At 39.7% G+C, this 23241-nt stretch overlaps 1 protein-coding gene across 1 annotated transcript in view; it reads left to right on the top strand.

Moving 5' to 3' along the window:
- Positions 1-502: 502 nt before the first annotated feature.
- PHEX (phosphate regulating endopeptidase homolog, X-linked) overlaps positions 503-23241 on the top strand; it is a gene marked incomplete at its 3' end in the record, with an annotated part of 45191 nt that continues 22452 nt past the window's right edge. The window contains exons 1-4 of the mRNA XM_010084662.1: positions 503-614; positions 4804-4872; positions 7126-7287; positions 22286-22372. Of these exons, the coding sequence (XP_010082964.1) occupies positions 503-614; positions 4804-4872; positions 7126-7287; positions 22286-22372 (430 nt within the window). The remainder of the gene's footprint in view (positions 615-4803; positions 4873-7125; positions 7288-22285; positions 22373-23241) is intronic.

The raw sequence follows: 23241 nt of genomic DNA, 5'->3' as shown, positions 1-23241 counted from the left end.
ATAATTAGTCTTTTTAAATAAGTGCAAGGGGGGAAAAAAGAAAACCTTCCATTAGTCTCATGTTTGTATAAGTTGTCAGCAATCCTGCTTTGATTGTAAAGGGTTTACAGCTATATGTTTGAGTAGCTAAAACATCTGTTCAGCAATGTTGTGAAATCCTCGTGTTCGGAACCCCTGATAAGGGGGACTGCTGAGCGATTGGCTCGTGGAGGCTCTACAGGGCTGTACGTACAGTGGTCACTGCTTGCCTTTCCTCCTCCTGGTCAGAGGAAAACGTAGGAGACTGCTACTATTTTACGCACTATTTTCCTTTGAGAGGGAGAGAGCAGGAAGTGCCTAGGAAATGGCTCATGACAGAAACCTGGAGCTGTAAATAGGAGAGAGGAGGAGGAGGAGGAGGACAGCTGATGGGTGTAGTTTGTGAACAGTTGAAATACTGATACCACAGCAGCAGGGGAAAAACCAGACTTCTGCGAGAGTGAGCACATCCCAAGCTGTCCCGATGGAAGGAGAGACGGTACCCAAGACCAGGAGAGCAGCCAGCAAAGTCACACGGATTGCCCTTGGCGTCTTTGTGAGTGGCACCGTTGTGCTTGGCACCGTGCTTTTCTTGGGTAAGTGAAAAGGTCGAAGCTCACCTGAACACAGCCTTCCCCAGTCTGTTTGCTCTGTGCGGGTCTGTGTGCTCCACGCGTTCTGGTCTCTTCTTTTTCCCCACAGCTCTGTATTTACTGTGAAGTGGAAATGTATCAGGAAAGGGATTTGTTGGGGGAACAACATAAGAGCTGGAAGCTGCAATGTGAGCTCATGTAACTTTTCAATGCTGAATTTAAATTTGGATAATCAGTTGAATGTATTCTAGCCAGAATTGGGTTCTTTTACAGAACGGGGAGAAACGGGTGAGATTATGCATGTTGGTAATGCTGATTGCAATCTTGCAGATTGTGACTGATATGGACTGTCTCTGTTTCCTGAAAATCAATCTGTAGAGCACACATTTTATGGAATCTTTTGGGGTTTCTTTCATTTGGTTTTCATTTAGGGCTTGACTGAAATTCCTGTAAAAAGCTTCAATGATGCATATGCTTGCACATTTTTTAGATGTTTCTGTTCTTCTATGATGAATTGCAAAGTCGTCTTTGCAGAAATCATAAAGAGTGCATCCGGGATGAAACTAGAATGTTTTGATCAGACCTATAAGCTGCAACTGGGCACAACAGAGAAGGAATTAGTTTTTCCTCTCCAGGATTTGGAATAATCTGTAGATTGGTTTTGTTGGAAGAACACATGGAAACGTATACCTACAGCTATAAAATGATGTGGGGAAGTATAAATGTACCCAGAAACCATTAGACAGAGAAGAGAAAGCAGTGTTGTATCCACCTAAGAACTTGCAGAGACAGATCCTCTTTTGGAATAATTCAGCCCAGCTTTTCATTCCTTTAGACCAACACAGATTTCCCTAGACTGGAGGGAACTTAACCTCTAAGCGTATCCTTTGCTTCCCTCCAGTCCTTTATGACCTTGTGATCTTGTTGGAAAGGTCTACTTCGTTTATAATCACAACAGAGAAAATTATGCCAGGTTTTCTATAGAATATTTAAAACACCAGGCTCTCGGTGTTTTTCTGCTCTAGAGCAAGTTCTCCAAACATTTGCACACAAGTAACTTCTGTGTATGTGAGTAATCCCACTTAGTTCAACAAAACTCTTTATAAACGTGAGCAGGATTGAATCCTCAAGTTGGTAGTGCAAAATATTATTTCTAGATGAAAAAGCTTTGGCTTAAAGAATATAATATCAAACACCAGGGAGTAGTGGAGAGATCTTACTTTTTTTTAGCACTAGATTATTTGTTTACTGCTTGTAAAAAGCAATAGACATTTGCTGCCATAGCTTGTCAGAGATAGAATTGCTTTATCTATAGACCAGATGTGAAAATTCAAGCAAATATATTAATTCTTAGAGATAGTTTTCTAAGTGTGCTGAGGCCTACTCTGTAGCCAGGGATTCTGTGTCAAAAATTTCATTGGCATAACTGCTAAGAAAATAAAAATGCTGGCCTTGGGTCAACCAAAACGTTTTTAGGATTTGTTTGGAAATGGTCTGAGGTTTTCAACCAAATGAATAAAGGAAAAAAGGTGAATTGCTTTGGTTTAACATTTTGTCAGTGCAATGTTTCCATGTTTCATTGTGACGCTGTGTTTTGTTTGTAAATTTGAGTTTAACTCTTTTTTTAGTTTTGTTAAACTGTAGAAAAAGAGACCATTATTTCTGGTCATGTGAAGCTTTTTGGGCACCTCAAGACAACCTTTTTTCTTCAGTTCACTTAATCTGCAAAGCTTGCTGTTTCTGGTAGATCTGAAACAATTTCCCTTCATTTTCCAGCCTGAGGAGTGAAGTGTAGCCTTCTCCTGCTTCTCTTGTTTCTGCTTCTCAGAGTTCCTACAACTCTAAGGGGGGATCTGGGAGAATCATGGTATATGGTGTGGGGGTTTTTTTTTGTTTTGTTTTGTTGTTGTGTGGTTTGTTTTTTTCTGGTTTTTTTTTTTTTTTTATACTGTTACTTGCTTGTATCGGCTGTAGCCCTCCTGCGATTTCAGTGGGGACCTGTCAGGGGAGTCACTTGGCACCACACAGGGTCCCTGCCTGTGGCTCTCCGGACGGTGGTGTGGGCTATGGCAGGACAGGAGCCACCTCCTCTTTGGGAGCCAGGGCCAGAGCAGAAGAAATCGGATCACCCTCCTGTTCTCTCAGGCAAAAAGTCAGGTAGCTTTGAACCTCAATTCAGTAGCCTCTCCTCCTGACTTGGTAGCCCTTTGGTCTTCTTGCATTATAGAAACATCCACATTATTTGTGTCTGCATATTTGTATACCTCTTCCCCTTTCAGATTTTTTTGGGGAACATAATTAGAGTGTGTATTTGTTTAAGAATCTGGAAACAAGCTTTTAAAGGAAGAAGTGGAGATACTGACTGTTATAGCCACAACTGTAGGTAATAATGTAATGGTTGGTTCTCGTAACAACAACAATAAAGAGGCAAGAGAACAGAACCAGGTAAAGCTTTTAAATCAAAATTAGCTGTTAATTAAAAAGGAAATGTTACTGCTAAATGATTTTTTTTAAAATTTGCTCTAATGATGAAGTTATAAATGGATCAAAATGAGTTGAAATGGTATTTTGCTTTTATAAGTATGAAAGCCACGAGTGCTACTTTGGATTCTTTAATAATTCTTTTTCATTTTCCCTCATTTTCCATCCAGTGCAAAAGAATTAAATGGTGTCTGCAATTTTCCTTTCTTTCTCTGCTTTGTTAAGAAAAAAAAAATCTGGCAAACTTTCAAGACCTGGACAGGTTCTAAAAGGCTAGCTTTAAAGCAGGAAAAGGTGAATCTCCACAAATAAGGACTGCAACACTTTCAAAAATTAATTAATAGGCACATTATCCATTGTTTGTAATTCACATAGCTCAAAATCATATTCTAGAAACTTGCACTTCTGTTTTCTACTGTTCTTAAATTTTCCAATTACAATCTTTATATGCTTCAAAATCTTGTGTAATTCTTGGCTAATTTACAAAGATTGTTGAAGTGTTGTGTTTCATTGAGTCAATGCAAGCTTTGGCAAAATTGTCCAAAAATAGTTTTATGTTCTAAGTTTCTAAGAAACTTTGATCAAGACCCAGTCATTTCTGTCATCAGTTGTCACTAAAGCTATGAATTTGGAAAAGATGAAACAGCTTTATATTAAATTCTAGCTGTAGGTTTTTTATAGTAATTTTTTCCTGTACTGAGACATGTTTTCCTGTCCCTTTTGAACAATATTAAACTACAGGAGAAATTGCTTTATAACTATCAGTACTGGTAAAGCTACGATACCTTAATATATTCCCTTGTTAGATTTTTTTTCTAATTTTTTATTTTTGCCATGGATTAAGATAATGGATATAACAAAATATTTCTTTACTGAACACATCTACTGAGTCTTATTTCATCTACCCCTTGGGACTCTCCCATCCTCATCGCAAGTATAAATTATCTGCATATTTGCTGCCTGACAGCAATGTCTGAAATTTGCAATTCCTATGCTTAAGTTTCAGTGGCAGCTGTAATATACACTTTTGAGAGACGAACAAAGTTATCTGACAGTTTCATAGTTCTTGTCAGCAAGGTTTTTGGAAGCAATTACAATAATTTCGGGAGGCAGTTTGGACAGAAACTGCATTGTGCCTTACAAACCACAGGTATCCCTGTGCCCATTGCTATCTAGTTTATTCAAAGCTGGAATAAAGAGACCCTGAAAGTGTTCTGTTGGTGCGGGGCTGGGCAGTGCATTGCTGCTGGTGGAGAAGGTGCAGGAGGGCAGCACGAGCTCTGTAGCTCAGGAGCTGTGAAAACCCTGCAAAAGATGTCTAGATAGCTCCACGTTGTGTGAAGGGTGCATCTCTGGAGGATGATAGCAACGATGATTAATTGTTTGTATTGCGGTGGCCCTCGCAGTCCATGAGTAAGGCTGGAGTGTTGTTACTCCAGGCACTGTGCAAATGTAGAGTGAGGCAGCCCTTGCTCCGTGCTGCCTATGAGCAAAGACAGAGGAAGGAGAAAGCAGGCACACGAGGGGAAAATAATTTATTAGGAGCTGCAGTATTTATTTAATATACATTCTAACTGTTTTAAATCAGTACAGTCAGGGATGCATTAGGGCCAGAGCCTGCATTGATATTTGAATGATCAAGTACACAATGTTTGGCTGCAATGGTCAAAATTCATTAGAAATGATCTCATTATGGTTTTCTATTTTGCAGTTAGCCAAGGTCTTATAAAGTTTCATCCAAAGCAACAGTACTGTTTGACCTCAGAATGCATTGAAGCTGGTAAGCAACAATTTTATGCTCTCTATTATATCATGATTATAGTACCTTAATGAGATATTTGTTATTTAAATTTTTTCCATGATACATTTTACTCAGAAAGCTTCATTAATAATGAGGGACTCCTCCCCCCCCCTTTTAAAAAAATTGCTGCATATCTGTTTATTTTCTGCAATGAAATTTCATGTTTTAAATTGTTTTAACTCTGTCCTACCCATGTTAACTCAATGTTTCCTGTAGGGTTTGTTGGGTTTTTTTTTGTTTTGTTTTGTTTTGTTTAATGAGAAACCAAAAGTTGGGTGACTTGACATTCAGGTGTATTTTGTTGTATTTTTCCCAGTAGCCAGAAAACTAGCAAGTGAATTGTTAACCACAGGGATGCTTTAGGGCCAGATCTTGCCCAGACTTGCACGACAGTAGTGTGGTGACTACAACTCAAATCTGCAACTACTTCCATATTGGCAGGCTTTTTTTCTCCACGCAGCGGTACGTGTGGTAACCCTCATAGCGCTGGGATGTTTATTGGTGTTAAATGCAAGCTAAAGGGATTGGGCTTGGTAGGACCTGAGAGCCCTGTTTTGCATTGGTCAGTTTTGACAGTTTTGCTCCCACTAAATCAGTGGGAGTTTTGTGTCGTTTTGTGTAGCAAGAGCAAAGATCAAACGATAGTTACCACATCTGGAAGTCTGCCCCTAGAGCTGTTTTATTAGAAACAAAGTGGACATCGTGTCAAGTTGAGTATTTATTTCCATTCTGAACCATATTAAGCTGATACTGTGAGGTGTTTGAAATCCTGATGAAATTCTGTGGGGCTCCATACATTGAAGAATTTGAAGATCTCAACATTACCGGGATGTTTCTTGCCATTCTGCTTCCACTCTGCATTGCACTGGTGGTGCTCTTCCCCTCTGGACACCACTCTCCTGAGCTGATTCTTGAATGACTGAAAATATCTAAGGTGGGATGAATAACCAAAACAACACCACCCCTAGCCCTCCCAATACCCCAGCCCCCCAACAAAACAGCAACAACAACAAAAAAAAAATGTTTGGGGGCTTCATTTTGAGCTTCATAACAAAAAAAAAAAAAGTCACTGAAGAGGTTTGGATGTGAATTGGCTTTTGTCTTCTCACATGCACCCAAAATAACACAGATTTTTTTTTTTTTGTTAAGCTCAGCAGAAGTTGGCATTTTGCGCCAAGGCAGACCTGGACAGCTACACGACCTGACTGTTCTGTCTCAGAGCGCACTGTGTAGTGATCACACATTGTCTCAAGACCTGAGCCTTTCCTTGCTCAACAACTTTTCAGCAGTGACAGAAGATTGCCAAGGACCAAAATGTCCTCCGCGTAGTCAGTTTGAGAGCTTCCAAAGTGAGAGATAATTACACAGAACTATCATAGAAAGAATTACTATAAGTAAAAATACTGGATGCTCGAAATAGTACCATAAAGTCAGTAAAAGTTACCAGTTTCCTGATAGGATTTTTAATCGCTTGTTTGGAGAAGCTTCAAAACACACTGTCATATAGTCAAAAAATATCCAAGATCTGCATATCTCATGTTACTTGACCCGTGTGGATTTTTGCCACAATCACTATAATGCACAAGCATTTGATTAGATACTCAAAGGTTATTAAGTCTCTGGCTTGTCAGGCTGATCTCTTTCTTACCAGTCTCACTTGCAAGAGCCACTGGTGGGGATGCAGTCACAAAATGGAGCTGAAATTGCTACAGTTATCTCCTCCAGTGAATGGTAGATCAGAATGTGATTTGTTTTCTTGTGCAGCTATTCAACTAAAGGTAAACAGTGCATAATTTCTGGAATGCTAATTAGAATCTGCTTGATCTGTATTGCTTCTAAATTCCTCAGACAATTAATTCCGTTATGGCAGCAATGTAGAGACTGTCTTCAGGTGTCTGGCTCCAGCAGTTGATGTTTCCAAAGCACTAGGTTCAGTGGTCCTTGCTGTACACAATTCAAGAGCATTCATTGCAGATATTTTGCCTTTTTTTGCTTCTCATATATGCACTACTTGATGCTAGAGAAGCTTGGGGAAGGAGGGGGGATATTCTTGCTGCTGTTTTACAAATGGCAGAGATGAGCATATAGAGCAAAACTTACCTTGCAAGTGAGGTCAGCGTCACATTGCAGAAACTGGTAAATGTTAATCATCGTTTCTGGATTGTAGCCTCATGTAATTCTCTGTTTAGGAAGAAGTGTTCCACAAAAATCTATGTGGTGTGTTTTTCACAGCTGCTGCCATCTTAAGCAAGATAAATCAATCTGTAGATCCATGTGAGAATTTTTATCGATTTGCATGTGATGGCTGGATATATAATCACCCTATTCCAGAAGACATGTCGAACTATGGTGTTTATCCTTGGCTGCGACACAATGTGGACCTCAAACTAAAGGGTAAGTATGTAATTTCTGAAAGCGGTTAGTTGGATTTTCAATATAGTTTGTTAACTGGCCAGTTTTGAAATGAATAAAGACTCCATACTCCTTTCTGATCGTTGGATAATATCCAACAGCCCAACTTGATGTTCTCTTTTAAGTATATTTTTGTTGGGCTTTATTGAAAATAACATTGGGACATAATGAGTTATAAGAGAATTTGAGAGGAGGAATACAACCACTGCAACTCTACAAGTTAAGAATGGAGGGCCAAAAGGATACTCCTTGTAATAGGGGACAGGATTTTAACGCTTTCCCTCTTGCAGTAGATGGGTAGACCAGAGTGCAGGAGCACAGCATGCACATTTTGGAATGTCCCAGATCCAGACAAACATCAGTCTAGGACAGCACTCTGTCTCTACTGTGGCCAATAGCAGGAAAAGAATATAATAAGGCAAAAAGGGAGCAATATTTTCTAGTATACTTGCCTAGCTCTCGGCAAGAGACAATTTACAGACTTCCAGAGAGATGGAGGTTATTTGGTTATTGTGTTTGCTTCACGTTGCTATTCAAGCTGCCATTGGGGTACCTGAGCTATCATCAGTGAAACAGAAGGCTGCATAAGAATGTGTGTCTGGAGGAAAAAATAGCCCCAGGGTGGAAACCTGTAGGAAGAGAGGTATTTTAATCTGTATGTGACTTTGTGCTATACTCTGCAGCAAGGCCACCTCATCAGGAAGCTGTGCAGACCAGCTGGGGAGAAAGGGTGGTGATTATTGTCAGGGAGGAAAACCCTGCCAGGTTCTTATAATCTTTGCTAAAAGTGCATCATGCAGAAGAAGGGAAATGTGCAAGATTTACTGATGGTGGTGTGCTTGAGCATTGCATACCTTGAGCGCGTTATTGACCTGTTAGTTGAGCTCACTGCAGAAGAGAGGTCACTTTTAGGATACTGTGCTCAAATATAGCATTTATTTTTTCTTAATTTTATACGTACGGGCATGTGTAGGCATCAAAGCCCTTCTATGCTTGCTTTCTTCAGTCATATCATATTCAGTTTTCGCACCATTAAGTATTTTAAAAGTTGCATTCAGTTTCAGAATATGAGTGTGGAATTTCAGCATAGGATGTGATCTGGTGACTGCTGTTTCAAGTTTGCTGAAGATGTCACAACCAAAGGAAAAAAATATTGCCAGGGCCTGTTTTAAGTTATGCTTTGCATTCTAGTTGTTCTGCTGCCAGAGTCGGGCTGTGTTAAATAACTGCACATCCTGCATGAACCACAGCCACAAAGAAGCCAGTCCTAATTGAATATAGAGTAGCAAGCTGTGACTCTTATCCTTAATTTCCTCTTTTTACAGAGCCTAATCAAGGACATCATGCTAAGTCACATTTTTGTACCATTTTCTTACTGCAGTTCTTTTAGAAGTTGCTAATCCATAGCTAGGAAAATACAAGATAAAGAAAGAAACATCTAAGTGAGAAGTATTGCTTAATGGAAACTCCAGATCAAAAAAGGGTTGTAATGAAGTGCCTGATAACTACTTTAATAGGAGGCCTAAACTCCTCCCTGGCATGGTACAGGGACAAAGATGTGAAATGTTGACTGGTGTAGAGGAGTTGATTTAATATTACATTTGTCATCTCTAACTTTTTACTTAAACTTTCCAAAACACCTTCTTGGTAATTAAAAAAAGGGTGTCAGTGTTGGTAGCTGAAATAGCAAGGTATAACTTCAGCCTATATGTATGTTTGGTGTTTTGAGTTACTTCAATAAATTACCTTGACACGTTGAGTTATTAATTTGTGGACGACCAAAACCTTGCTATCAAAAATTTTAGGAAGATGAAGATCTCTTGGATAAAGAAAGATATATATGGCTGACCAGACCTTGGAAGCCAATTTAATCTCTCCTTATTAAAGAACTCTTAGTGGAACTTTGTGCCTCATTGTAAATGTCCCTGTTTGACACTCAGTAGATTAAAAGAGCCCCAGTCTTTAAAGAGCTGATGATTATGCAAATTCTATGTCCTGAAATTTTTATCATATTAAAGAAGACTATTAATATTAAAGTGATAACATGGCTTGGCCAGAAAGCCATATTTTCATATTTCATTTTCTTTGATGGTATGATATAGATGGAAGTATTTATTCAGACAATATATTAAAAAATGTTGTTACTCAAAATAAAATCTTTGAACATCTAACCTGTTTTCTGGTCCCTGAATGTTCCTGAGCCTTAGGCCGAAAGGGAATTTGGGTATTTGTGCAAAGGCCTGTGTACAGCCTTGATCACACAAGGTTATCTTCAGTCTTCTGGAAGCTACATTTTTTTTGTTCAGGGAACATTGCTATGGAAGAAGATATTCCAGTTGATAATGGGTGGCAAGTGTAAGAATTAGGTTTGTCTTACCAAAAAGTGGTAGGTGTAACTGTATAATGTACAGAACCCTGCATTAATTATTGCCATGTTTGAGAGCAAGGCTTTTTTTGTTTTCCTTTTTCTTTTTTTGAAGTTGCAGACATACAAGAGCCTATGACTCTGCAGGTGTCAGCTTCAGGAAAGGGTAGAATATTTTTTGTGTCAGTGAAGGTTTTTGATGCTTTAATGGGGAATTCCAAATAAAGGAATGGCAATGGGTCAGTGGAAAATAGCTGAAAAATACTAAGTGGTAGATTTTCTGCCCATGTATCTCTGGTTGATTGAAGGAATCAGACAAGAAATGTTAATTTCAGGGTTCTTCTAGATTTGCAAAATTTAATGTGATAGTTAAAAAGGCTATTTTTTGTAAGATTAGGGTTTATAATGGAGTAGGAATTTATATATAAAATATATATTAAAAAAAAAAGTTCCCATGCCTTTCTCTAGCCATCTTAGGATGGATTCAAACTAAAATGATATAATCATTTCCCCATTAATTTCTTTTCTATCTTTTGTCTGAGGGTGACTTAGATTTCTTTTTCTGCTCTCAGAGGAATACGCAAACCACATGTGTAACTCACTTTGATCTCATGGCTATACAAAATGGATAAAATCATAGCCTGATGAAAGCAATGGTAGGTCTTCCTTTGGACATCAGTAACAGCAGAATTTCATGTATTGTGGAGGAATGTACAGGAGGCAATTGTAGATAGACAAAGATATGTTAAAGGCAGAGACTTGTTGTTTTGGTTATGACACAGATCCAGGTAACACGCATCTAATGTTTAGGTTAAAATTTACTGGTTCCTTATAGGACTGCCCTGGGCAGGACTGAGATAGTCCTGCTTCCAGTTAACCATTCCTGGCTGGACCAGGCTGTCCCTGACTTGAAGCAAGCCTTTCATTTACAGATACACTGCAGGCATGTTAAAAAGTTGTTTAAGAACAACCGCTTTTAGTGCTAATGAGCATCTGAGAAAGCTCTTGGGGTCCTTCAAAATGGAAAAAATGGTTTGACTGTGGCACCTGTTGTATGAGCAAAAGCTATGTCAAACTGCAACTATTTCACCTTTATGTCAGGTGAAGATTGCAATGTCTCTGAGTTAATAAATGTTCTTCGCTTACCATTAAATTTCCTGCAAAGCTATTTGTATTCCTGCTCAATTTTTCCATTTTGGTTGGTTAGGACAACTATTGTCTTACCATCGAAATGCAAGTGTCTTTTTGTGAATAATTCAGAACTGGAAGTCTAAGACAAGTAGATCAGTGCCTATTACTAGTGGTGAATGTTGATTGTGAACCAAGCAGTTTATTTTCCTTTCTCTGAAGTCTGCAGAACAATAATAATACAGCTGTTCTTTTTTTTTTTTTTCCTCCAAGTGACCATGCAGGAAGCAATAAATTAAAAAAAAAAAAAACCACAACACAAACACAACTGAACTATGCAAACATTCCTAAATCTCAGCACTGCAAAGGAGCAGATTTAAATTATGTAAATAATTTGTGAACATGTCTTCCAGGCCTTTTAAATTTAATTTACTTCTGTGGAAACCAGTTTACAGATTAAGTCTCCGTACTGATCCTGGTCCAATGAGACATCTACTTCAGACTAATTTGCTGCACTAAGCTTTCTAGCATGGCTATTTTCTGAATACCAGTCAATTTAAAGTGAGGAATTTCCAGTGTGGCAAAGAGAAAGAAATAGAGGAGGATATGGTGCATGGGTTTTTAAAGAACATGAAACAGCAAACAAAACAAATTGGCAGTGTTGGCAGCTTTTCCCAAGATAATCTGCAATAGTTTTCTTTAGAAAATAGCTTCTTTTTAAAGTAAAACCAGTAAGGTAAAAATATCCCGGTATGGAAATTTATACTATTTAACCACAGGATAGTCCTTTTGGACAAATCCCAGAGGCTGGTGTTGAGTGGCTGCTGTCCTGCACAGACGATCCTGTGCCACAGTGCTTTTTAGGGCTGGTTTCTCTTCTCCCACCCTTCAACAAGTGGTTGGTTGGGGACACTTTGTGCTGGGAGATGGCTTTCATGGGGCCCATGAAATATGTAATGCAGCTGCTGGCATTCATCTCTGGTTTCTGTATCCGCTGACCCATCTTTTGTGATTTCTTCCTTCAGAGGTACCTGGTTGAGAGCTGCCCCAAGTAAGAGGGAGAATACCAGCAGTAATTAAAAAAAAAAAAAAAACAAACACAAAAAAAAAAAAAGCCAACCCTCAGATGATATTTATGCTATCGATTCCAATATCTTCTTGTTGGGTAGCTGCTCCTGGATAACAAAATAGCAGCAAACAGGAACAGTGCTTAATGCTGGTTTGCTTGGTGTTTTCTACTAAAAATGGACCACTTTTCAGTGGTACAGACTTCTTTTTTTCTCCAGAGTTCCAGATCTTTCCTATAATGGCTGGTTCATCTAAATGTAAGAAAAAGATATAAGTGGCACAAGTCATATAAATCTCTCTGGGCAAAAAGTGAATAGCTTTTCGTTAAAAATGAAGTACCTGAGTCAAAGGTGGAGAAGCCAGGGCTTTTTCCAGGCTTTGTGGCTGCTTGAAATTAAAGTTGTATTTGTAATGGGTGATTTTGGGAAACCATGAGTACAGAAAGGAGATAATTTTGGTTCCTAAATGAGTCCTTAAGGCAGAACAGTAACTGGGCCACAAGATTCCCACAGCATCTCCCTGGCTGGGATACCAGAGTGGCATCCTCTTGCGAACCCTGTGCCATGCTGCCGTTCCACACAGGGCACGGTACTCCCCCCTGGATTTACAGTGAACCTCTTTTGGCTGTCGCCTGCAGAAGGATGACATGTTCATATCTGCAGATATTGAATTTCAAAATTGCTATATGACTGTACTTTAGACAGGTAATTTTTCAGAAAGAGGCATTCATAGCTTGAAAGGCATAGCAATCCATGACATCTGATTTCCCATTTTCTGACTAACAAAAAAAATTACACAAGTACATGTTGAAAGTATTAATATAATGAAGTAAAGCTTAATGCTGCCATTTACTATGGAGCTCCACCTATTTTGTAACAATTGAGGATCTTACAATCTTCTGGTATAAATGCAGTTTAAACTGTTGTGCCTAATATTATAATGACATGTGTTACTCCCTACAGCATAATACTGGGAGGCTGGAAGGGCAGGGTAGGGGAGAGTGAAATATTGTTCAAAAGTTTAAGATTTATTATTGAAATTATTTTTATGAACAGAGGCTCTCACTTCTCTATAAGATGATTTTTGGTTTTTTTTACACTGTGTACAGTTATGCTCATTTACTTTTGGAGGAACTCATGTGATGTGCTTAACTTTTCATATACAAACTCAGAGAATTTACAAAATGCTGAGACTGTGGAAACAAACAGCATTGTCATTTAGGAAATGTGCTGTTGTATTTTAGGGCATTGAGCAGCATTAGGAAGCATTTATGTAAGCACAGCTGTTTGAATACCATTTCCATGAGAACTTCCATGTTGCAAAAATGGATATTCAAGAAAAGGATTGGGGAAACTAATATATTGACCCTAAAATGTCAATATATTAGTTAGATTTACTTGTGTAAATACAGCAGCCTTTCACTAAATTGGTGTTTGAGAACATTTGTTTGATTTACTTGATTTATGTTCCTTGGGAATTGGAACCTATATGAATTGATTAATTACTAAATCTTCATGAATTCCTGTGGACATCATATTAATTACATCCTCATTAATGCAAAATTAATTCATAATGATTAAATGTTCTATCAGTATGTCAGAGGAATTAATAATGATGGGCTAGTTATTTTCAAGAGTCACTACTCTAACCATGGTGAGATGGACTCTTGTCAAGAAGTAGGCCGATGTACATTAATTGTATCAAATATGAAACATGTTTGCCTGAATTGATTAATAGTGTGTAGATCATCATTAAATGCCTTTAAAAAAAAACCCAACAAAACAAACAAACACCTCTTCCCCCCAAACCCACAAAATAAAACAAGGGGTGGGGGAGTTTATCAAAACACAGTTTATCAAAACAAGGCAGGCCTAAATTAAGGCATCAGCTCCACAAAGACAATTCTGAGCTTCTGGAGCTGCAGAATACACTGGAAGTTTTTATTTAAAAAAAAAAAAAAGTTATTGGAAGCTATTATATTTAAGACATCTCTGAGGCTGTGTAGGCCAAGACAAGGCCTTCCAAAAGGGACCCATAGCCCCATTCATTGGCATCCTCAATGCTTCTGCCTCCCAAAGAGGTGTAAATATACAATATGGCAGGTAATAGGACAATCTAGATGGTGTCTAGTACTCTGCATTATTTCGTATTCCTGTGTAAACAGGGAGTTTGCCTTTATGAAAGTTGCTTGGAGTGATTATTTGAAGTCTTTCTGTACTCCAGTAAGATGATTCTGGTGACCTGATTATTTACAATGGGGAACTAAGAGAGGAAAAAAAAAGTAAGAAAGTAGTAGAAGGATGATTAAGGAGTGAACACAAAATAAATGAATAAATGAGGGATGAAGTTGTACTGAAACACTAAATGTTGCATCCTACAGCAGGAGATGTCCATTTCTTTTTCAGGAGAGTGCTCTGAGAGAACACATTTATCTCTAAGAATAGTCTTGGCTTGACTATACTTGCCTTGTTCCCAAGAAACATGTATAGCTTGGAAATATGTCAGTTAAGTCTATCACTTCCTTTTAGAACATACATACGTGTGTGTGTGTATATATATATATATATATGTTTTTCATCCTTCCCTCCATACTGCTTTGCAGCTATAGGGGTCAGGTTTCCAAAATGATGACAATAAAAAAAAATATATATCAGATTTTCTTCTTTGACGATCTTGTAATCCGGACCGTTTGTGTTGCAGTCTATTAGACTCGTATTTTCATGTAGCAAGACAGGGAAGTTACCATTGGTCAAGTGATCACAACAGTCTTGGGTATAATTTTAGATGCTGTGGCCAGTGCTTTTATTTTGAGGTAGAACATTGTGCCCCTTGTAGGCCTTCATCCATAAATCTTATCCTTGCCAGCTCTCTGTTGCTTAGATTTGGGCTCTGAAAAAAAGGAATTGGAAACTTGATACTCTAAACGAATGTCAGCTGACCCCAAACCATTCTGAAATAATCACTCTTGGAACATGTAAGCTCACATTACTGTAATTAAGACTGTACATTTGTCTAGCTGTGATTTCCGTAACAGCAGCATGGTTCTGAAGTTTTTTTGGTGCCCTTTGGCATCCTGGTCGTGTCATTGCTCTGTGAACTGTACTGAACTTGACTTAAATCCAGTGCACTGGGAGTTTGAAGAAAGGGCAGTGCCCTCATGACACAGTTGGAATTCTTAGATGCCCTTAGTGGCACAAGTGCAGTTGGCTCCTTGGGGCTTAGGGGTTATGGTTGCTTTTCAGGAACCCTTTTGCCATAGCTCTTTAGTGTGAAGGAAATAAGATATTTAAGTGTTAGATATTCTTAGTGAGGACTAGATTAATCATAATTACCTTATGTCTCAGGGACCTCAGGGAATGACATTCTGCACACAAGTGTTGTGTGTTTGGTTTGATTGCCAAACTCAAACCAAGGTCTGAGTAGTTGTTTTTCTACTTTTAAGCTGAAATTCCTCACAGGACATCCTTAAAAAATCCTGCTGCTGGCATCAGAGGATTTCCTGCAAATTTCCAAAAGATGACTTGGGTTTGCTTCTTCACAGAGGTAGGACATAAAAGTGCTAACCTGGGAAGGAAACAAAGCTTGTGACTGATAGCTGAAGATAGGTGAACAGCTCTTTTAATTATTCTTCTCAGCAGTTTAGAAACCTGATCCCTATGGCTCCAGAGTAGCATAGAGGGGAGGGTGACGAACAGTCTTTATTGCTTGAGAACTGAAAGCCATCAGGTATTTGCAAAGAAACTCCCTTTCCACAAGCAGAGTTCCTGCATTTTGGTCTAAGAAACTGAAGCTCATAAACATTAGTTTATTATTACAAATATTTGCAATAAGGAGCAAATGTCTATTTGCTAGCTACTGCTAACCAAACCAAAGGGAGAATATGCTGTTGTGTGATGGTTTGATAGAGCCTTACTGTAGACGTAGTTGACAAGGGAGCATCTTCTGCCTTTGGCCCAGTGAATGAGTAGGCATGGGTTTCTCAGAAGCCCTTGGACTGCTTTCTGGATCTGCTCCTGAAAACAATGAGCTACAAATTGCTTTCAGTTGTAATACCGAGCATCATCTGGGCAATATTGAGCAACTCCCACTGTCACTGAGATTAAAGAGACTGAGGGGTATTCACTGTCTCATGAAGGAGCACCATTCCAATCAGTAGGACTCTGACATGAGTAGATAAGGAGGAATTAATCCTCTGTGCCTCACTTTATCTTCAACAATGGATAATGGCTGTATCTCCTTGGTCCCACAGGTCTAAGAGTGCTTTGAGATCCTTATCCTAAATGTATAGAGTGCAATGCCAGGAGTAATCATTAGGTTATCTTCTATGACCTTTCTTGTATCACAGACAATTGTATTACCCATGTAATGCAGCTCAATATCTTGCACTGGGATAAACCATAATTCACATTGACTCAAGCTTACCTTCCAAAAAAGCATCAAGTCTTGAAGATGTTAAGGGGCAGAGAGGTCACTATCTTCACTGGTTGCTTGTCTCCAGTGGTTAATCACTGTAACTGCTGAATTTGTCTTCATCTTCGAACTGTTGGCTTTCTTTGTGCCTTTTCTAAAGACCTATTTGGCACCAGGCATTTTCTAATGGAAAAGTACTTATAAAGTACTATAAATTTCTTCACTGAAAGAGTGCTCAGGCACTGGAATGGGCTGCTCAGGGAAGTGGTGGAGTCACCATCCCTGGAGGTGTTCAAGAAACGTGTAGATGTGGTGCTTAGGGACATGGCTTAGTGAGTTAGGTGGTGTGGGTTGGACTTGATGATCCTTGAGGTCTTTTCCAACCTTAATGATTCTATGACTCTATACTTTCATACTGTTATCTCATCACCCCTCTGCCATCTTTTGTGAGGCAAATCATGCTCCTTCACTGGGTTTTTCCCCCCTCTTCTATTTCAGTCCCTTCTACCCAAGGAAAAACCCAAATGGTTGTGATCTTTTTCTGCAGCTTGTTCAGCTGTCCAACATTGTTTTTAAAATATGGACAGATAAAGGGCAGGTATGTTCCAGTCGGTCTCACCAGCTTATGTACAACAATAAGATCATCTCCCCACTTTGATACTTCTCTGTTTTTGCTGTCTAAGACTACTGTTTGCTCTAGCATTGCCGTGGGTGTTCATGTTGAATTATTTGTCTGCTAGATTTTCACTCCTCCAGGGTTACAGCTCTCCAGGAAATGGGATGTCCCCTTGGAGTTCTTGTATAGCTTGCTTTTTTTTTTTTTTAAAGTCAGAGAATATTCCCCCTGGGATATTTGCACATAGTTGTTTTTCTTCAAGATATAAAGCATTAGAATGTATTTCAGCTCATCATCAGGTACTACTGTGCAAACACTTCAATTTGCATTTTCCATATACAGCAAATATTTGTAAAAAGATAAGGACAAAAATGAATGGGAAAAAAGTTAATATCTTTACTCATACAGTGTATTCTCCATATCTAGTGTTGGAAAGTGCAGAGAAAACTTACATTTTTCTCTCTATAATAAGAAATAAGCTTAGTGAATCAAATAGTGTCTCTCAGAAATGCAGCTCAACTGCATATATAGAAAACTGTTAGCATACAGAATATATACAATCTGCAGATCAGGAAACTGGCAAATTGAATCAATATGCCTAATGTGAATAAGTGGAATACATGTTTATTTCCCCTGCAAATCTGGCTGTGCAATCCCTTTTGCACGCACTCCAAGTCAGAAGAGGGAAAGGTACAGGATTTCTCACCCCCATAAATAAAATACAGCAGTTGAAAACCAAAGTGAAACCGTGTAAGACAGTAGGCTGGAAAATCAGCAAGGACTAGAAATGGAAAGTAAGATTAAAGGTAACACTTAGCCACAAGACTATACTTAGCAGCTTCAGAATAGTATGCAGTTAAACACACACACACACACACACATTAGCAAAGCTTACTTTGTAAAGCGCCTTGCTCTCACTTTTAACAGCAGATGATTGCTATTTACTGTAGGGTAGTGAACCACAGGAAGCTGGCCTTTTTTAGTCCTCTTGCCCTGGAAAAGAACTGTCTGAAGGCAACTCAAGATAAACTTCCTTACTTCCCTTCCCAACCCCGGCTGTGGCTTTTTTTCCTTGACTGTCTATCTGAGCATCTACAATTCAGACAGCTGAGGATCCTGCCCCACTGTGGCATGTTTTCTGCTGAGGATGCTGAGTCTTTGTGTTTTGTGCAAGAGCCAGGGAGAGGGATGATGCAAACCTGCCTGACCTGGGCTACCAGAAGCACAAGAAATTTGATTTACAAAGGGAACCTCCCTGCCCTCGGCCCATTGGTAGAAGAAAATGAATGATGAAGCAATTCGCAACCTCAGAAAGTTTAGGATATGATGAACACCTTTAGCCGGTTTCTGACTGTGCAAGTGGTAGTTGCTTGATGAGATATGTTATTTCAGCACTGCAGAGCAGAATTACCAACAGGTTTTGACACCTACCATAACTAAATTTTATGTGAAGGGAGACATAAATCTTGTGCCTGGGCATCCCGTGCACATGGAAACATGGTCAGTGAGGTACTGAGATCAGTAGCACAGGCCAAGATCCCTTTTCTCCTAAGAATGACTTTGGAATGAATTTGAAAGTGAAGGAAACATAAGACGTGACTGAAGAAGAGCTGCTCTGCTAGAACAGCCATTCGAACATGTACATTATATTTGGCTGGGGAAACATGATTGCAGACTTTATATTCAAGGTAGCTTAAGGTATGCTGGTTCACATTGCTTGTCCTGGTGATTTTTGGCTATGATGTTTCGCTTTGCATTTGCAGTAGGCTAGTGATATAAGTTAGTCACAACAATAAGTTGTTAAATTGTGGTTGCTGTTAATAATAATTCTGTGCTCTTTCAGAGGGTTGTAAATCATCTTAGATTGTGGTCTTTTTTTAATCTCTTCAGCTAGATTACTATTGCATCTCTAGCACTGGAACATTTTACTGGGAGTTAACAAACAGTTATTTCACAGTTGGTTTTTTTTTTAAATATTGTTGGAGTGCTGTGTGTTTTCTAGTCTGATCAAAGCCAGATTTGTATGAATACACACAATCCTTTAGTGAGGGGTGAGAGCAGTTGCTTGGAAAGGCAGAGTAGGCAACTAAACAGCAGGTCTGTGGGTATCTCATGAGGCTGAACATTTACTGATCTGTGATGGTCTTTCTCTTCCTATCCCTTGGAAGACCTCATAGGTTTTGCTTTTATTCTGGTGACAAAACAGAAAATATCTGAAGCCATTAAAATTTTGCAAGGTGGAAAGACAGTCCTCCCAGCCAGCTATAGTTAAGAGTTGAACTTTTTCAGAGGTGATGAATTTGTTTTCTGTGGGTGACCGGCAAGCATTCTCCCCAGTGTAGATGACAGCCTGAAATGCCATGTTGCACATGAAGAGGTGGAGAACTGTTCAGAGTGCCTCTCTGTGCTGGTAGGAGCACAGGATAGCCCTGAGGCAGGTCTGTTCAACTCGTGGAGGTCCTCAGAAAGCAAAGGCTCTGAGCTGCAGCCCTTCAAAGTATGCAGAGCTCACTGTGCACCTACCCACACAATTAGATATACTCAGTGCAGTAGGGGGGCTGTTGCAGCCTGCTACTATGGCCAGGCTACTCACAGTACTTGCTATTACTGATTTAAAGGTGGCTTGATGTGTAAACATTGATTTAAATTACAGTGGTGACTTTCCATGGATACAGAAACCTGAAGGTGGACTAATTGATTGCTCATATTTTTTTTATTAGTATGGATCACCTCTTGCCTTTCCTTGCTCCTCTTCTTTAAGAAGAATTTAAATATTCAAGGATGTTTAAAATCCATTGTGGGTTAAATAATAAGCCATTTTCTAATCCTTGTATTTGGATTTTGTACTAGCTAATGCAGAAATCAAGTGGATGTGACCACCGCTCCAGGTTTGAATTTCTAAATCTCTCTGAAAGCTTGAGGCTAAGGCTGGGGAACCTGTAGCCTAAGGAGCACTCATGGATCACATTGTCTATTTGAGTGTCCACGAGATCCAACAATCTTATTAAGGCTTTCATGTTTGATCACTTGATTTACAACAACAACTAAGAATTTTCTTCATAAATGAATTCTGAGCAAATTGGCAGCATCTACTCTACCTCATTCTTTGCAATAGTGCAGGGAGTGCTACAGCTTTGTTCTGTCTCGTAATAAGATGGTTTGACAGGAAAACACCAGGTCTGATTTTAACAGGATTTTATGAAGGTGTATTCCTAGAGCTGATTTTATTTTGTTGTATCTCATTCTTTCTGTCTCTCCTGAGCTTTAGCTGGGCTTTAGCCCTTGAATTTTATTACCTTCAAAATTTCATGTCTGTGCAGCTCACTGGCAAGAAACAGAGGTCATTGCAATGGCTTTAATAGGAGTGTATTTTTTCATCTTTAGTTTTATGTAGGCTTCATTTATAAATTCTTTTAAAATGCTGTCCTTAAAACATGAACAGGTCTGATTATTCTGGTAAGAACTGTGCACACTGAAGATATGGGTCAATGATTGGCATTATATTGTATTTAACAAGCTAAGAAATATTAACAATTTGAGGACTTGAAACCAAAGCTATTGGGAATCCTGTCCAGCAGTATTTTTAGGGAAAATCTTATCCATAACTAAAAGGGAATGATCTCATCACATCTCTCAAGGATCCAAGCAAACTAGTTTGCTTTTTTTTTTTGTTTCATTTTTTTTCTTTTGAAGAGAAAAGGGATTGGAGGGAACAAGTGGCATTTGCTCATCACTAGTGTATTCTTTGACTAAAAGAGTTAGAGGTCAGCAGTATGGTCCCTGAGTGCTCACATGAGCACAGGTGGGGAATATCGGAGAGGTGCAGCATGGCAGGTTCTTCAAGGTGCTAGAGATATCCTGGGAAATAAGTGCCTTCAAATCTTAGCTCCAGTAGTGAGTTCCTAATGCTGAATGGAGAAGCCTAAACCCGGATCATTCTCAGAATCTAGACTCTAGTGATACCACCCAGCTGGACCTCTGCCTCCTGTGAAAGGCAACACTGGAAAGAGGACTGGTGAGCTGCTGGAAGGCACAGGGGCTAGAGAGTGAGCAGCTGCTGCCCATTCACAAGAGTGTTCTGCTTTTGGAGGGCAGCACCACCACCTCTTTAGTACCCTGCATCTCCCCAGCTAGTACTGGCAGAGAAGAATGATGTGGTATTGACACCTCATTAAGCTCCATGTGGAAGCGGTTTGGTTTTGCCATGGCTGATGTTAATTAGTCCCAGTGGCCCTCCCCTGGGACTCCTCTGTTGCACTTTGTTCATCCTTTGTGTGGGGCATGCTTCCTAGCTCAGGCACAGCACCACACAGAGACAATCTGTACTGGGCCTTTGCTTATTTGAAACCCAGAGCACTGAGGAGAAGGCACTCCTAAATTTTTCAAGGCTTTTAGCTCTGTCTGAGCATACAACAGGAGGGAATTGTGATGGTTCCAGCTATGCCACTCTCTCCAGTGGTCCCAGCAATAGCAAGGTAATTCTTTGCACGACCTGTTTGGGCCTTAAAAAACCAGGTGAGGTCTGACAGGGTCTGCTAGCCGTGTTTCTAGCTCGTGCTGTGTTGTACCTGAGCTGGCGGATTTCTCTGAAACTAAGCTGCCTCTGCATTTAGCTATAGTTATGTGTAGCTGCAGCTGTGTCACGGCTGGTTTACAACTTGGATAAAATGGCTCGAGGCAGCTGAGAGTGGACTGCTGAGATTCAGATGCAGTTTTCCTTCTATTTTACTTCCATAACATAATGTGAGGAATGCAAGGAATACAGAGTGATGGCAGTTTAAAAAAGCTAGTTTGGCTTTCAGGCAGCAAGGAGGTTGATCCTATAGTGTGAGGGATCTATATAATGCAACTATTCAAATGGTAGTAGGACATTTGGCATTCTGTGTCATTTACGAGACTGAGGTTGTGTGCATTTGACATACAACAGGGTAGTTCTCTGCTGCTTGCTTTCAGCAGCAGCAGCAGATGTGGCAAAAGTGAATGCCAGCGGTCTTGCTCTTGGGATCCTGCCACATTCTCCTTTAGACCCTGATTTCACAATGTACCAGCACCGGAGGCTGAGCCACTTGAAAGAATTCCTGACTTTCTGCCCTGTATGCTGGTTCCCACCCTCACCCCATGATTCCCTGTCCCCTTGGTTTGCTGAGGTTGGCTGTTTGTGAGGAAGAGCAACAAACAGTATCTGACAGCTGGCTTTAAAACAGTCTCCTTAAAAATAAAAAAATAAATAAAAAATCCTTGGGGATCGAAAAAAGTGCGAACTACTTCTCCAGAAAATACATGTGGAACCTCATCCTTAATTAAACAAATGCTGTGATTAAAACAAATGCTGAGACAGGCAGTAAGTTCCTACATTTTCTGATGTATAAAAAAAAGTAATTTCTTTTTTTCAGCATTGCTTGAGAAACCCATCAGCAAAAGACGAGACAGTGAAGCTGTACAGAAGGCCAAGATCCTTTATGCATCCTGCATGAATGAGAGTAAGTTGCCTGATTTGAGGGGGATGGTTTTCTACACATTTCTGAAGTTGGCTATCTAGACTGTGGTACGCCAAGGCAACAGAAGCCAGTTTTACAGATACCTCTGCTTGTCAGGCAACTGTGAATGGATATTTATCAGTGCAAAAGGTTGCCAAAGCTGTGCCGCAAGGGCATGGGAGTAGTGTTTGGTAAATCAGAGGAGCCCTCTGATTAAATTCTCACACTGGTGCTTTCAAGAGCCAGTTGCTCAGCACCTTCTGCTTTTCTCTAAATCCATTACATCAAAGCACTTCCACAGCCATGGACTCTTTAGCTTCAAGTTATCTGGATGTCAAGCAAATTTGGATGGGGAGCCAAATTTGTGGGTGCTTTTCCTGAGCTTGTAAATGATGCTGTAAGGTGATGTACACTAGGTTGGGCCATATCACTACCTTTGTGTAGCTGCATGGGTGAAAAATTAGTTGGGAGGGGGTGGACTTTGTCCTTCAAACTGCCCTTTGTCCTTCTGAATCTTTCAGACTTTATTTCCTGAGCAGTTTTCTTCCAGCACAGCCTGAGACTGACTGTCAGCAATTGATACAGTCTGCCCCGCAGCCTCGGTGCTGAGATGCTGACCCCTCTAGCTTTGATTATGTACAATAACCCCCTCTCAGAACCAGTGACATTTCCATGCTAGTTCCTAAGTGAATAAGGGTTTTTAATTTACTTAATTCCAGCCCTTTCCCTTTTTTGAAAGGCACTGATTTGTTCTTGATTCAGAGAAACTGGGTTAGATTCCTGTGCTTCTGTGCACACAGGCAGAGAAGAGGCTTTGGGTTTCAGCTGTTCAGTTCTGTCTTGCCTAGAAATCAATACTGATAAATCTTTGT

Source organism: Pterocles gutturalis, unplaced genomic scaffold (assembly GCF_000699245.1).
Source record: "Pterocles gutturalis isolate BGI_N339 unplaced genomic scaffold, ASM69924v1 scaffold6530, whole genome shotgun sequence".
NCBI classification, from domain to species: Eukaryota; Metazoa; Chordata; class Aves; order Pterocliformes; family Pteroclidae; genus Pterocles; species Pterocles gutturalis.
This window is presented reverse-complemented; position numbering and strand designations above follow the sequence as displayed.